This window comes from Hippocampus bargibanti, linkage group LG02 (genome assembly GCF_051943395.1).
Source record: "Hippocampus bargibanti isolate YZ-2025 linkage group LG02, ASM5194339v1, whole genome shotgun sequence".
Lineage (NCBI taxonomy): Eukaryota > Metazoa > Chordata > Actinopteri > Syngnathiformes > Syngnathidae > Hippocampus > Hippocampus bargibanti.
In genome coordinates, this window is record NC_142735.1 from 5,753,819 (window position 1) to 5,771,427 (window position 17,609).

General features: G+C 40.0%; 1 protein-coding gene across 8 annotated transcripts in view; it reads left to right on the top strand.

The window, feature by feature from the left end:
* diaph2 (diaphanous related formin 2) overlaps positions 1 to 17,609 on the top strand; it is a 371,573-nt gene that overhangs the window by 101,616 nt on the left and 252,348 nt on the right. For all 8 annotated transcript variants that reach the window (XM_089022057.1, XM_089022075.1, XM_089022097.1 and 5 more), the window contains 4 exons: positions 9,539 to 9,613; positions 9,694 to 9,763; positions 10,959 to 11,095; positions 16,096 to 16,204. In XM_089022057.1, coding sequence (XP_088878183.1) covers positions 9,539 to 9,613; positions 9,694 to 9,763; positions 10,959 to 11,095; positions 16,096 to 16,204 — 391 coding nt within the window. The remainder of the gene's footprint in view (positions 1 to 9,538; positions 9,614 to 9,693; positions 9,764 to 10,958; positions 11,096 to 16,095; positions 16,205 to 17,609) is intronic.

Sequence of the window (17,609 nt, forward strand, 5' to 3'; positions counted from 1 at the left end):
TTTATTTGTGTTTTTTTCTGCATGTCTAAAATGTGACCATAAAACTATATCTTTGGATGAAATATATTTTTTAACCCATTCACTGCCAGATCAAAATCTTTCCACTCCAGTGCCAAGGTTTTTTATAATTGTCACTCAAATTCCAGGACCCCCAGAATATTGAGTTTTGGGACTAAAAAGACATTCAATGTAGCGTAACATACCTTACATTCTCTTCTTTCATCAGAAAAAAAGAGTTAATTCCTAAATTATATGAATCTGGAGTTACATGCGCTTGAACTGGCGGCGGCTGTCCAAATTACAATGCAATACATACATATTGGTTATTTAGCGCTTTAATAACAGCTAAGGCTGGATCAACATTGATAAAAGGGAAATGCTGTCATCTTGTGGAAGGGAAAACATTGTCAGAGGTCTGGCCAGCGCTTTATCGGCACTCCCAGCAAGAAAAAACAAAATGGAATGGCACTCTCCGTCATCTTTTCAATTCCAGAATAAATTCGGCAATGGCAGTTATGTTCTATATACAATGATGCGTGATGCCACATGACTTCTTCAAATATCTAGACGCTCAAGTCTTTTAGCTGTGGTTCAATGTAACTCATTTCTGATCAAACACATGCAATACGCACATCATGAGAACCATTAATGCAATCCGATAGTTATGATTTTATTCCTTGGCCACTCATTTATTCAAGGATATTCCACATGCTCTTATAAGTGCTGTGCAGAAAGTCATTAAGTTTATTGTAATGACAGGTATCTTAGTTATATCTGGAAATGTACCCTGTCGGTTCCTCATTAATATGTTTCAATACAGAAATGATAATGCCACCATTTGTTTCTAGTCTAACTCCAAGTCTCATTACACTTCCTGACTATGTTTGGAAAACAACCTAGCTTCCTGTTAGGATTTACGCCCCTCTAACAAATTGGTTTCTCAATTTGATTCCTGGTCCCACAAGCGCTTCCTCTTATTCCGAGTCAAGTGCTGATGCCGATGTGTGAATCAATGATGGGCATGTGAAATAAATGATCAATGGCATGAGTCGAGTACAACAAACTCCGGTTGAGGTATAGTGTTCCCAAAGGCACAACTACATTATCTTAATGTTTGCACCAGCCAAGCGTGCGGCTCCTGTTGAATTAACAGGAACAAAGACCCAACATTGACGTGTTCTTATTGAAAACCATTTGCTTTAATAACGGAAGCACACCATTTATTAACTATGTGTGTCTGCATATGTAATTAAAATGTATTGTGTTCAACACTCACTTTCACTACTTTGCAGGTACTAACGGTGAAGATTCATTAGTGTTCTGGCTACCATTCCTGCCCTCTCAACCAAGAAATTGAGATGGAATATACTTGAGTTGTAGTTATTATTGTCTATGCCCACTTGCATATGAAGTGTGAATTAATTTAAATAAAGGACTCTTCAAACTCTCTGTGGTGCATATGCAGGGGAGTCGCCAAACATCCCCCCCGGCCCACATACTAAATTTATACTCAACAGGATGCGTTTTTAATATATTTTATTGTGAAAACGTAATTAACCCCCTTGAATGTCAGCAGGACAGTGGAGCCGAACTCCCTTATGCCTCATGGGGAATTTTCAGTTAGCGTTCCAGCTCGGAAAAGGCCAGCCGCTGCTGAATGAATGTACTCTGTGAGCCCGAGCTTTTCCTGTGGGTGCTTTCCCAATGACCCGCAAGCATGTAAGGGGTGTTGTGATTCATGAAGGGTCACCTCCTGTGGCTGGGTAGGTCCGTAGGGTTCTTGAGGGCATTGGAGAGATTATTCATAGATCCTCACTGGAGATTTGATGCTTCATGCAATGATATGAGTTTCATTGAATCATTGAATTCATAAGAATCGTCTGTAAACCCCAGAGAACTAGTTAACATGTTACTAGTTAACATGCAAGGTATTTGCGGGGTTGAGGGCACTTTTGGAAACCCATTGTTCCACAATCCTTTGAATACTCAGGTAAAATGAGATGTTTTGTACACATTACCCAAAACAACTAAGACCACGCAGGCTGAGTTATGCTGATGAGGTGATACCAGGGCGAATGGAGCAATTAGGGCCAGTCATAGGACATAATCAGTCAGGACAAAAGAGGTATAGTGCCCTCTTACCCCCAACCTTAGTGCAGGGAGCTATCAAAGCAGAGGTCTAGCATATGTGAGAATTTCTTCCCAGGCCCAGTTTATAACGAGTTCTTTTTTAGGGAGAAATTTTTGCGCATTATACTCGAATACATACGGTATATATTATATAGGGCCTGAGCTACCAGCAACAAAAAAAAAATGTTCGCTGACGAAGCTTTTTGGATGAGGTGCGAAACATACGACACCTTCGAAGCAGTACAGATGATGGCTGAAGAAACCTTTTCATCGATTACCCAAAACAATCTTTTCACTTTCGACACACTCTTGATCAGAGGTTCGCGATTTATATCTTATCTGGCTTGGGTGATGTCACTTTATTGAAATGGAAATGTGAGTATTGATGTTATTAACACTGTATCGCAATGAGCACAATGGAGATCTGTCTTCAATCAACCACATTACTCCTTCCAAGTTTGGTTAGGTTTGTTCGAGAGCAGATGACAATCACCTAGCGAAGGCACTACTGCCAGCTGAAACAACTCAAACGCAAGAAATCCATGTCTGTGTTTGCTGTCAAGTATACTGTATACAGACGCTACATGTGTATTGTCTGTGCGAACATTACATGACTCCATTTATAATTTGAAAATAACCATTGGCTAAAATAGCAGAGCTTGTTGGAAAAATGTACGACCACGATGTGGCTTCCATCTCTATTCAATTGAATGCACCGGTGAGGTAGTATTCTATTTCGGTTGCAATGCTTGTCTTCGTTGACTGCCACCATCTTTTTGTGGATTAATAAAAAGTCATATCATGTAATATATTGTAAGGGGACCGTCAAAACCCAATCCAGGCATAGTTGATATCACTGGGAGTCCACACATCACATTGTCAAGTAATGCATACACATTTCCTCCCGAGTCACAAAACACTCCCAGCTACATTCTGAACCATTTGTCCTTTCCGGACGCACACATGCACACAAGCAAACACAGTAATTATTAAAAATAAGCTACAAGTGTTATTTGTCACAGAGTACAAACTGTATCTATTTTTTATTTATTGCTGGCTATGTTTATGTTGATGGCTATCTCTAACTTCTAAAAAATAACATTGCACATCTATTTGAATTAATATTAAAAAAAATGCTTTCTTTCCACTGAACCATTTGTAATATTGCATTCTGACGCAAATAATAAGACACATTTTAATACATTTTCGACTTCATCCAGTCAGAGATGCAGATAGCTACCTATGCTAAAATATGTTAGCTCGACAAGCTTCATCTTTTGCAAGACACGTTAAACAGAGCATCGTGATTTTGTGAAAGATACTGTGCTCCAATGATGTAGGGATTGTAGTCAAAGCTTAACTTGCTCAGTGGCTGTGCTGCTTAATTCCAAATGCACCATCCTGTGAGCTACGCTTTCTGAAAGGTGTGAAAAGGGCACTCGCATCAAGAATAATTGGCAAAATGAGTATACTACAAAAGGATGTTTGCCCCATTGTGGGATTGAACCCAGATAACTTGATGCTTGGTCAAACAAAGCATCTCCGCTCATCGTCTTTTAATTCAGCCCAGCTGATACACACGGTCTTAGTGGCGGAGGCCAAATCGACTCGCTGGACTCTGTGTGATATCATTAAGACATGCAAAATGTACATACACGCACACATACATATAGATGGATGCATTATACGAAGTGTTCTAACTGATTAATTGGCTTGTCGATTAAAACAGCAGAATGCGGTATTTCAAACATCAACCAAAATAATTGTCCAAATGGCTGATGTTTGCCGATTATTTTTTTCACAATATAGTACAGTACTGTCATCATTTACAACAGTCGTCCACAAGTAACACTGGTCTCATAGTTTAATTTGCATAAATCTATCCTGAACCTTCTTTTTCATAAATTATGTATATAATGACATTTTTTGATAAGGTCATTCTATGGAGCTGTCATTGAAAGCAGGCCAGTAATGCTTAGGTGAGCAATGTAAGTTGTAATTGTCATCGTTTAACATGCCAAGTAAGGATCCAGTATATATATATATATATATATATATATATATATATATATATATATATATATATATATATATATATATATATATATATATATATATATATATATATATATATATATAGTAAATGTAATACATTTGATACACATTCAACATCTGGTAACTCAAACATACATATGAGGTATTGATGACCTTATAATTTCATTGATTGATTGGGGAAATATATATATATAAATGATTAACTGCTGATGAATCAGTAATGTTTTTCTCTTGAACGTTCCAGTCAGCAACCAATCATGTGAATCATAATGGACTGTAAAAAAAATCAGGACTGAGGGTATTGCGTCTTCTAATTAATATGAATGGTCTTGATTGTCATGGATCAAAGCACACTTTTGCTTGTGACTCTTTTGGTTCCACTATGTTAATGTAACCTTATACGGTTTGTTATCACAGAGAGAACGGGAATGCCACTTGGATGGCAGTGTATGGACCACAGTCATGCTTTTCTTACAGCAAAACTATTTCTACCCTTGAAAAACAAAATCCTAAAAAAAAAAATGAAAGATGCGTTTCAACTGAAGTGAATGGTGCTAGTCTACATATTTCTTTTTAATACTTCAAGTGTGCTGCACATATCAATACGGTGGGGATTTGGCATTCAACCACACGCTTTAATAGGATGCGTTTGAAACATTATTGCAAGTGTGCTAGTGGCTATTGTAAGAGAGCAATTTCTCATACTAAAAGAAAAAACACACAAGACTGTCATTCCTCTTCTTTTGGCTGAAAAGACATCTAGTGAGTGCTTGTCGAATGGCGTTGTTTAAACCCCCCGAAATTGGATTCTCTGACAGATCACGTTGTCACAAAAGATGATTTGAAGTTCCAAAAAGTTTGGGATGTTTAACATAAATTTCGCCCCAATGCTGTAAAACTGCCCCAGGATTATAAATGGCAGCTTTATCATTTATCCGTTGTTTGTAACTTGACTGCTTAGCATGCCTTTTCCTTTTTCCTGTATGTTTGGGCAGCCTGCTAATTTGCTCCCACAGGCTCGTGTTTATCTAATAGTTTAACTGGCGAGGCTGCACACCTGTTTGGCAGCCCAGGTGTCTCCGGGGCTTTTGTGCTGAGGGCTTTATCTCACAGGCAGTCCTGCACAGGTGTGTGGCAGGTGGATCCGAACAGTCTCCCACAGATGGAATAGCCCGAAGCGTCGACAGCCTCCTGTTTTCGGTCTCTTCTCTACAGCTGCCATGTTTCTGATTTGTTTTTCCCCAGACAATTATCAAGCCTGTCATTTCTCCTTTTTCATAGTCACTTTTGATACTTGATGCTGCACTCATTCATTGCCAGACATCTGCAAAAAATGTGTCCACTCCAGTGCCAGCTCGGGTTTTTGTCATTTTCACTCAAATTCTAGGACCCACAGAATATTGAGTTTTAGGACTACATAAAGATTCAATGCAGCGTAAGAAACCTTTGACTCTCTTATTTGGATTGGATATGCCTTTATTCGTCTCACAGTGGAGAAATTTACATTTCACAGCAGCAAAGTGATGAAAGGAATGAAAGTAGAAATTTTTTTTTATTATTAATTAATTATTTGATCATTAAATAAGAGTTGATTCCTAAATTAGATGGGTCTGGAGTTATATGCGCTTGAAATAAGGGCACCTGTCCAAAATACAATGCAACACATACACATTGGTTATGTAGCGCTTTAACAACAGCTGAAGCTGCAACAAAGCGCTAACATGGAAACAAGGGAAAGGCTGCCCCCTTGTGGAAGGGAAACAATGCAAGAGGTCTGACCAGCGTTTTATCAGAAGTCCCAGCAAGAAAAAACAAAACCCGATCAAATTCGTAAATGGCGGTCCATATTTTCAATTCCCGAATAAATTCAGGAATGGCAGTGAATGAGTTAAGCGCTTAGTGCTTCGTTGTTCAGAGTTTATTAAACCACTGATCAGTAATAAGATGCCAGCTTACCATATCTAATATTGTCTAGAAAAACAAACATGAAGAAAGATATAAGCAAGATGTCTGTGTAAGCTCTCAGTCGTACAGGAGTGGTCCATCGATGAGAAGGTTTCTTCAGCCGTCATCTGTACAAATTTGAAGGTTTCGGACGTTTCGCCTCCAGTCCAAGAGGCTTCGTCAGCGAACTAAAGTCTGACTGGTCGTATCGGCCCTATTTATATATCCCTAACGTCCAGCCATGGCGGCGCCGGACACAGCTATGATAGGTCCCTACTCTCAGGTTGGGGGGACCAGAGGACCACTCGCTGTGGCCCCACTGATTGTTCCTACATTCCTGACTAACGACTGGCCCATTTCCCCCACTCCGAAACCATCAAATTTGTACAGATGACGGCTGAAGAAACCTTCTCATATAAGCAAGATGAATTTTCGGACAGTTAGTTGTCTGCTTGGAATTAATAAAATCAGTTTTTTTTTTCCAACGAAGAACAGGTGCGCAGCAGGAGAGACTACAACACCACTGCCACCTGTTGGGGACTAACCAGAACAAAATCATGACCGCTTTAGGACTTCTTATAAAATGAGATCTACCCAATGCTGTCATATATTATTGATATGTTGAGTCGGTGTGTCTTAGCCTCCAAGGCAAATGCTCCGTCGAACCCCTGAGACCGATTCACCGAACCCCTGGGGAACAACCGAACTCAGAAAGAGAACCACTGATCTCAAAGTCTTGACTCGCACAAAAAAAAACAAAACTAAAAAAGGCACGCTCATATCTCATTAAAGGTGTAGGCATATTTTTCATGCCGATCTATGATATGTCCACTCATGACTCACAGAAAAAAAAACATAACTATCAAATACATCACAAACAACCAACGATCACATCCAGCTGTGCCATCAGGAAGTCATTTGCGAATGCCTCGTCATCTTGACTCGTGCGTGGGCTCATGTTGAAAGCGTTACCCATGTGTCGGAAGTTTAGGAAGAGTCATTCAATTGGTGTTAAATATGTATGCATTTCTTTCAAGTGCTTTTCACATGAATGTGCAGTTAGTATTTTAAAACTGCTACTAATGCATTGTTGATATTCGTAGTTTGTATGGAATATGCTTACATGCTAAATTGCTACACCAAACATCGATAGTGTTTGGTTTCAAGCGACAACTCATCCTGCTACTATTTGCAGTTTGCGTTCCGTGGCACCAAATGAGTCAGTGATCCCTCAGGACAAATGAAGGACTTCAGTTGAAATATAAGACATTTCAAGTATAGCATCTAAGAAACGGCATTGATCTGCACAAATATTATTCCCATTACATTGCTCCCTAAAAACGCATGAGGTCATAATGAGGAAGGCGTGTAAAAAATAAAATAAAAGTGGTTTTATTTCCCTGACTGCATTGTTACTCTGCACTTTACTGAGTTGCTGGGCGCTGCCATTTATTTATTTTATTTATTATTATTATTATTTTTTAATTAACTCATTCATTGCCAGACATGTCCAAAAATGTGTCCACTCCAGTGCCAGGGTTTTTGTCATTGTCAGTTGAATCCCAGGACCCACAGAATATTGAATTTTGGACTACATAATAATAATAATAATAATAATAATAATAATAATAATAATCATCCAATTAATTTATAAGCACCTTTCAAAAGTGTCAGTCACTTTACAGTCACAGGTTAAGTTTTTCTGTGGGTGAGCAGCGATAGCTAGATAGCTAATAGATAGCAAATAGATAGGTAGCCAGCTAGATAGCTAGTTAGCAAATACTGTAGATAGCTACCAAGGTAGCCAACTAAATAGCTAGATAGCAATATTATTAGCGTGCAATTATCTGTATTCAATCAAATGAAACATACAATACAGTGTTAGAAACCATTGACTCTCTTCTTTCATCAGAAAAAAGTTAATTCCTAAATTATATGGGTCTGGAGTTATATGAGCTTGAAATGAGGGCAGCTGTCCAAAATGCAATGCAATACATACAAATTGGTTTATATAGCGCTTTAACAACAGCTAAAGCTGGAACAAAGGGCTAAGATGGAAAAAAAGTAAATGCTGCCTCCTTGTGGAAAAGAAAGAAACATTGCCAAAGGCCATTGCCAGCGCTTTATTGGCACTCAAGCATGAAAAAAAACAAAAAAAAACAAAACCCGAACAAATTCGGGAATGGCGCTCTACATCATATTTTCAATTCCAGAGTACATTTGTGAATAGCAGTGAATTAGTCATTTATTTATTTATTTAGCTCGCTAGCTAACAAACTGGCTAGCTCGTTAGTTAGATGGCTAACTAGTTAGTTAGTTAGTTAGTTGTAATTATTTTGTCCAAATGCCTGATGTAAGCATTGAATGTGTCATTACAAAGCAGCCTAGTGTGTATCCGAACATGCAATTTACAGTGGGACATGAGTAGCTGTGTATGGAGAAATTGCAGTGACGTAAAACATTGCAAGTGAATTATAAGCAACACCCAAATGAAAGTTACATTTCGTTCTTTCACTATGATAAAAGACAAAAGCCGTTTCATGATTAAATAGTAGAATATGCGTGCCTCTTTGATGCAATCCTGCTGCGATTTGCAGATTTTTGTGTCACTTTGTAGCTAATTCAGTCACCGCTCAAAGTAATACCTCAGCGCCAGTTCGCCGGTCACCTCAGGCAACAGCTTTCCCCATCTTAGTCGAGGGCCTTCCTCGGCATGGCGACTCTATACGAAAGGCTTTCATGGCCACACAATTATTCCAAACGATTATGTGAAATGAGCATCAGGAGATGGCTCCGTTGATTTTGTGTTGTTTATTGACAGTCGAGCATCCTGGAAACAGCCGTTGCCAAAGGCATCATCCGGCTGTAACCGCACGACCGAACCCCCCCAGTCACTCCACCACCACAATCCCTCCGCCTGCTTGTCTCCTTAGACAAACAGGCTCATCTGCACTGGATCATTTGCCATCTTCCGAGATGCTGTGGTTTATAGGCAATTACCTCTCGCGATCCGTTATCGATTACAGTGTTATCTTTCTCGCATTGCTCAATTTTGGGTACGGAGACACGCAGGCAGTCAGCGAGACTGGCTAGATACAAACAGGTCAGTGATGGGAACTCGAGTGAAGATGGATGTGTGTTCACTTACTCCCAAATGGCTGTCGTTTAAATTCAAACTGTATTCAGTGTCAAGGAAGCCACGCCTGGGCCGCTCGGCAGCCTTCGTGTCGGGAATTAAAACCCCCAACATGAGTCCATTTATACAAGTGTTTCGAACCTGTGACATTAGTTTGAATGACTGGTTTTCTTAAGGGTTCAGCTAATATATTATGATATTCACTCTCTAGATTAAACTAGATTGACTGCGTCAAAAGCACTGACTGGATATTTCTGTTTTTTTACTTCACAGTTGGGTTAATAACTTTGGTCATGAGGGTCTTGGACTTCTTCTGGATGCGTTGGAAAAACTCTTGGACAAGAAACAGTGAGTGTGCTACAAAATTGTTTCATTTTGATGAAGGGCAAACAGTTTTTAATAGTTGTTTTTTTTGTGTTTTCTTTCAGGCAAGAGAATATTGATAAACGGAATCAGCATAAACTTATTCAATGCTTGAAGGCTTTCATGAATAACAAGGTTTGTATGGATCAACAACACATTCTGAACTATCTTCCCATTCATTCAACAAGAAATATCAAGCATAATTTAAATGGGGAGAACATTTCTGTCCTTGTGTAAGGTTTGGTTTGAATTTAATCGATGAGAAAAAAGGGTGACCCTTTATACATTACAGTTTGGAGGAGAAAAATCAATACTTCAGAAAATTGTCTCATTATGGCATGGTTTATATTTCAAATAGACACCAATCAGTGTCAAAACTAAGTGACGTCCCATTTTAACACAATACAGTACTATATATATATATATATATATATATATATATATATATATGGCGGCCCGGTAGTCGAGTGGTTAGCACACCGGCTTCACAGTGCAGAGGTCGCCGGTTCGCGTCCCGGTCCGGCCTCCCTGTGTGGAGTTTGCATGTTCTCCCCGGACCCGCGTGGGTTTACTCGTGTGTCTCCTTAGACAAACAGGCTTATCTGCATCTGTATGTGTGTGTGTGTGTGCCCTTATATGTGTGCATATGTGTGTGTACATGACACAGTATATACAGTGTATACACTATATAAACAGTATATACACAGTATATGCAGTGCACAGCTTTATCTTTCAAAAAAGTCCTCCTTATAAATGTGTATGTACTCATATATGTAATATGTACTCTGTCTGTATTCCACTGTCGGATGATGCTGTGTAGAGATAATGGGCTAATTTTGAGGAGCTAATTTTACCATTCTCATTCCGCTCTTAGATCAATGAATTATCCATTTTGGGAAGGTTTGAATTGAATTATCCATTTTGGGTGGCACACATTTTAAGGCTCAGTGACCAATTGATGTTCCTGCTCCCAACACCCACACAAACCTTTGGTGGTGGGAAGACTAAAAAGGTTACAGAAAAGTATTTGTCCCTGTAGTTCTGCTCTCAATAGAATACATTCATCATATCCGCTCTCATTTGGGTTCGTGGTAGTTCTTATTTTACTCAAGCCTCCACTCTAATTATGACATACAGTACATTGAATATGTTTCTAGAAAAAAAAATGCCCAACCCCAATTCTCTCGTTATTATTTGAAGAGATTTATTCTGGTCCGACATACACACTGGAGTCTTTATTCGAGTAACATTTGACATCTATGAAAGCTCCGATAATTGACACCCACTGGAATATTTCTCCTTTCCTCTCCCTGCTTTCACTATCTGACAGTACGGGCTGCAAAGGATCCTGGGAGATGAGCGCAGTCTGCTGTTACTGGCGCGATCCATCGACCCCAAACAGACTGGCATGATGACCGAGACTGTCAAGATCCTGTCGGCCTTCTGTATCATCGGCGAAGAAAACATGTAAGGCTGATCACCTGATCCCTCGTCATGTCTGAAGTTATCGATAACGAGATGTTTCTCGTCATTGTGGAATTCCGAGCTCAGCGTTTTCTTTATGAAAGTTTGACATAACGAGAGCAAGCGGAAAGCTACAGCGGAGATGTCACGGTGACATCTCCGCTTTTTCTACTCGATATACCATTCCAGAGTCTGACACTATGGTGAACTCTGGTGCTGTTTTCTTGTTGATGTTGGGAATGATGTAATTAGGTTTTCCCCCTGCTGGCTTTCTTTTTGACCAAAGCAGTTGACAGATTTGTGGCCTTGACAGCTTCACAAACGTCTGGTTCCTTTTTGTTCGTAGCCAAAATGCTCCTCCACATCACGTGCAGTAATCATTGGTTTCAAGAGTTTTAACAGGGACATATGTGTACCCAGCACTTTTCAGCTCATCTTATGTTTTAGCATTAGAGGCAGATTACAATATTTTCCGGTGCATAAGGCGCACCCAAAAGCCTTAATTTTCTTCAAAAGATGACCCTGCGCCTTATATGTGAAGTAATATGGAGCCACAACAGATCTTGCAACTAATGTCAGCAGCCAACGACTCTGTTCCTCCACCATAGAAGAAGTAGTCCGGAACCCCATCCTTTATTGTGGTACCTAATAATGTGGGGTGCCTTATATTTGAAAACCCTTTACAGTAAAGTCTCGTTATATCGATATCGGATATATCGATAGTCCCGGTTATATCGATACTATTTCTATGCACGTACGGAGAAAATTACATGCAAACAGGGTCGGATATATCGATTGTCCCGGTTAGACCTTCAAGTTTCTGGGAATCACAGTCTCCCAGGACATGAAGTGGGAGGTCAACACCAACTCTATTCTGAAAAAGGCCCAACAGAGAATGTATATCGATATTTTTTCGGACTCCCTTGAATATCGATATAACGAGACTTTACTGTATATTGTAGCAGTTGAGGAAGGAGAACACACGATTGACTGGTGTACGTCTTTATTCCAACTGCTAACAAGTGGATCTAACTTGAACATAGAAACATGCAGTAAGCTATTCTCATCCTAAACACGCCCCTGCTGTGCACCTGCTGGGTGAGATGCCTGGTCCTAGTGCCCGCCACAATATATGTATATAATATATTTTTGATTTTTTTTTTTATTCATTGAAGGTGTGCCTTATACTCCGGTGCACATTATAAATGGAACACGTTTAAAAATACACCATTCATTGCGGGTGCGCGTTACACTCCGGCACACCTTATACACTGGAAAATACGGACCAATGACCACACACACGATACCATGACATTTTCATACCAAAATAAAACGTCAATTTGGAAGAATACTGATTGATATGGCAAAGTTCCCATCAGTCACATGACCTAACCACAGGGGATTCTTTAGACAGCTCTCATGTTCATCAGGGCGCCTTGCAAGAGTAGGATGAAGGAAATAGCACCAAAATGCAAATGTATTTGATTCAATAACCTGTGATCAATTCCCCATTGTCAATATCTCCTCCACGACTTAACCCAAACTGAATTTCTTCCCTTTTTGTTTGTTTTATATATATTTTTTTCATTTTAATGGATTTCTCAAAACAGATACAGCAACAGCACAGTTGATATTCCTTGTTTGTTTACACTGTAAACTGTTGCAATCACAAAAGGTTTGCTTTCGTGTGTGCGTGTGCATGTGCGTGTGTGTGTGTGTGTGTGTGTGTGTGTGTGTGTGTGTGTGTGTGTGTGTGTGTGTGTGTGTGTGAGTGCGTGTGGGTGTGTGTTGTTAAATCTGTGGTCTTTCAGTTTTCATTATAAAAAACAGCAGAAATCAGATAGTGTAATGTTTTTTTTTATTATTTTTGTCAATGTTAACAAATGTGAAAGTTTTATTTTTGGTGTGTGCCCAGCTTGACATATCTCTGGAAATTACTGCCACGAAGGAAAGTGCACAACATTTAAAAATCAACTAATTTGACAAATGAGGAAGATGTGGTGTCTCTGCTGTGTGTACATGCTCTGGAAGGAAACTGAAAACTGGAAGGACAGTTTTGTCCCCTCCATAAAATATATATAAAGCTCACAGCACCTGCAGATGCCTTGATGGTCTCCCACTGTGTGCCCACCCCGCTGTTTTTGCAGCGGTACACTGGCAGATTGGCTCACCGTGTATTTGATTCGGTTGTTTCCCTTTGGACAAATGATGCAGTCGACCGCCTTTACTGTGTTTCTGTGTTGATCTACGGAGTGTTGTTTGCCGCGGAGTGGCGTCTTTTAAATTGCATTTTTTTCCCCACAATGACACCCCTCAGCAAACCGACAAATTCAGGTCACCTTCGTGCCGCGCGTCTCTGACCCTCCAAATAGGCCTCAAGCGCATACACATGCTCCATCCCTTCACGCTTTTCACGCTGAAGTCTCACTGCAGAATAGTTGAGAAGTTGAATGACATTGTCCCTGAATGATTTGGGATTTTGGATCCAACATTAAAGGATGACCGACCTCACTTTTTGTTTTTTTAACTGACACCAGAAAAACGTTTTATAGCATCTAAAATACTAAAATATTTTTATTCAAATGCAAAACACCAATAAAAATGACTTAAAGTGTCCAAAATCTGCAAAAAAATTTAGCTGCGAATTGGACATTTTCAGAAAGTCCCGCCCCCAGTTCGTGACGCCACACCAAGACGTCTTGCATTGCTAGTGAATCAAAACAATGGCTTCAGATTCGGAGAATATGCTTTCTTGTTCCACTTCCAGTGATGAATATGATTCAAATAGTTCTGAAGAGGAAAGCATACATGTTTGCAATCGATTAAAGAATTTATTTGTGCCATTTTGAGGCAACATTGAGAGAAAATCTCTCACGCGAAAAAAGAGGCACAAAATGGCGACCTCCTGTGGCCACCTCCGTTTCCACAGGCGGATAAATTCCTTATATGGCGCTTGGACGCCCTCTTGTGGCGGCTTTTGGGTGCAATACGAGGTCCCCAGACCAAACAAGTACAGCAAAATACATTGACGTGATGGAAGGACCGCTACAATGCGTCTTTTTTACGGTAAAGGGCGGTCCTTTAGTGACGTCACATACGGACCAGTGACATCAGCAACTCAAAAACAAGACTTCCGGAATATTCAGCGCCATTCTTAAAACGTAAAATATAGCTATATACCGTTGAATCGTTGTAAAATACGCTCAGTAGAAGTGATTTGACGGATTTTACAAATTATGGACACAACTTGTCCGCAGACGTCGGTTGTCCTTTAAAGGAAAACGACAGCAGTCTGTCTGATTAAAGTTATTGTGCAAAGTCAAACCATTCTCTCAATTGTGTGTCAAAATTCAACTTTTTCTCAAGTTCACTATACTGTAGTTTTATTTTCATTTAATTTTGACTCATTAGTTTAGCTGTAAGTTGTCAATCACTTTTACACATCCCTCTTTTGGGAGAAAACATTGCTGCAGTGAGGGACTCAGTATGACGCATCTTTTTTTGGGTCACCCTCCCGAAAGAGGAGTGATTGACAACTTTGTCAGATGAGTACAAGTTTGCTTGCAACAAAATGGTGGACATTTGGAACACATCTAAGAAAGCCATAAATTGACTAAAATTTGACAGAAATAGCTGCAACTCTGGTGAATGGTCTTCATAAACTGAATAATGTGTGGTTGTAATTTGAAATAAATAGCTTTTTAATCAAAGCCACAATTGAAATGTTTATGGGTACGCATCTTTTTGGGTCACCCCGTATTAAGTATGATTCTTTGTGTATATGATAAACTGCATCTATCGTGTGCAAGAAAAAAAGTCCTTTCATCAATTCACTTTTGTGAGCTATAATAACTTTATGCAAAGTATTATCAGCCCTTTAATTGGACTAGATGATTTGCAGTCGGCCTTATTGCATTGACACTGTTGCAGGTGCTGTTCGGTATATTTAAATGGAAATACAGTGATACTCTTATGTTATGTACGGGTAACCGTGGGGGGCCTCTTTGGCCTGATGTTAGCTACCTTCTGACAGCGACGCATGTTGAGTCATCTCTCGGCTGCTAGCCAATAGAGTGACACCGGCTCTTTGTGTAGCTGACAGCATCAAGAGAAAGAACGCAACAACCAACTTAAGCTGATCTATCCAGCCTCTTTTGAAAAAATCATTTCAAGTGAGTTTAAAACGACGCAGAACACCTGCTTGTGCATCGCTAACCTCTCTGTTTATATCTTTTTCACCTTTAGTCAACACTTGTAACTCTTGTCAATCACCCTCGCTGAGAAAGCAGCTACAGTAAAGTCTCGTTATATCGATATCGGATATATCGATAGTCCCGGTTATATCGATACTATTTCTATGCACGCACGGAGAAAATTACATGCAAACAGGGTCAGATATATCGATAGTCCCGGTTATATCGATATTTTTTCGGACTCCCTTGAATATCGATATAACGAGACTTTACTGTATTTTGGGGTCGTTTTAATGATGTCAGCGTGATAATTAAAGTAATGTGGATTTTTTTTTTGGGGGGGGGATTCACTTCCAATAGTGCCCTTTGTGTATTATGGTGAAAATGGCCGTCTTTTCTCTTTAGACAAGCTGTTCTGAGCTGTTGCGAGTTTTTTAATTGACTTTGGTTCTCATCAAGTCTATTTGTACATTCTGGTCCACTGCAATTAGGTGTACCTTTGCACCACTCAGAAAGCCTCTTCAACATAATTCCCCTCACAATAAAAGCACATATGCATGACGTGAGGATGAAGCAGTTCAGCTAATGGATGGATCATTGTCTGTCTAAATGGTTTGAAAAATACACATTGAAGTATGATGAGAACACACTGAGATAATGCAAAATGAATTTAGAACCAAAAGTGTGAGCCCAAGAGTCGCTTGTAACGAAAAAAGGGGGTTCACTTAAAATAAGATCTCGTGTTTAACTTGAAAATAGTGAGGAGATGCCCTAAAAGTGTTTGTTGACACCCACCTTTTTCTCTTCCAGCCTGGATAAGATTTTGACCGCCATGACAATTGCTGCAGAGAGGAATAATAAAGACAGATTTGCTCCAATTGTGGAGGGACTCGAGAACCACGATGCCCAGCAGCTTCAGGTTAGGATTGCAATATATGTATTTATATGGAGACGTATACACGCTCTCTCTCTCTCTCTCTCTCTCTCTCTCTCTCTCTCTCTCTCTCTCTCTCTCTCTCTCTCTCTCTCTCTCTCTCTCTCTCTCTCTCTCTCTCTCTCTCTCTCTTTCTCTCTCTCTCTCTCTCTCTCTCTCTCTCTCTCTCTCTCACTCTCTGTCTCTCTGTCTCTCTCTATCTCTCAGTCTCTCTATCTTTCTCGTTCTCTTTGTTTTTTTCTCTCTTTCTCTCTTTCTGTCCCTGTCTCTGTACTGTCTCTCTTTCTCTGTCTCTGTACTCTCTCTCTCTCTCACTCTCTCTCTCTCCCTCCCCCATTTCTCCCCCAGCATCTCTCCCCCTAACATTATTCCCTCTCTCTCTCTCTCTCTCTCTCTCTCTCTCTCTCTCTCTCTCTCTCTCTCTCTCTCTCTCTCTCTCTCTCTCTCTTTCTCTTTCTCTTTCTCTGTCTCTCTCTCTCATCTTCTCTCTCTCTTTCTCTCTCTCTCTCTCTCTGTCTCTCTCGCTTCATTTGTCCCCCCTCAGCATCTCTCCGCCCTCTACACTTCTCTCTCTGTTTCTATCTTTCTCTCTCTCTTCTCTCTCTCTCTCTCTCTCTCTCTCTCTCTCTCTCTCTCTCTCTCTCCCACTCTCTCCATTTATCCCACATCAGCATCTGTCTGCCCTCTACATTTCTCTCTCTCTCCCTCTCTCTCACTCTCTCTCACTCTCTCTCTGTCTCCCTGTCTCTCTGTCTCTCTGTCTCTCTGTCTCTCTCGTTTCTCCCCCCTCAGCATCTCTCCGCCCTCTACATCCCTCTCTCCCCCTCTCTCTCTCTTTTTCTGTCTCTCTCTCTTCGTTTCTCCCCCCTCAGCATCTCTCCGCCCTCTACATCTCTATCTTTCTCTCTCCGTTTATCCCCCCAGCATCTGTCTACCCTCCACATATCTCTCCCCCCCCCTCTCACTTCCGTTGCCAAATACGTAGCTGCAGTGATGCACATTTCTCCCTTTCTTATTTCAAAGCACGAGAACGATAGTTCTCATCGCTGACCTAATCTGATATGAATATGGATTCATTTATTAGTGTCATGATTAGGTGTGTGCTCAAAAAAGATCATTTTTTGTTTTAGTGGCAAATCAAGATGCAATGTATTGTATTTTTTGGTCATCGTAAACTATGAGGAATTAAATGTTAGTGTAAACAAGAGCTAATTGATCTACACTTGAACATACGTTTATTAATATATATATGACCTTTTACAATTGAGGCTTTTAATGGAATGCAAATTTGTATGACACTGATTCCACATTAACAACTTTAGACTCTGCTTAGTTTTGACAGTGATGTTAATTTTCCTACAATACAAACCTCGATAAGGATTTATTTGAG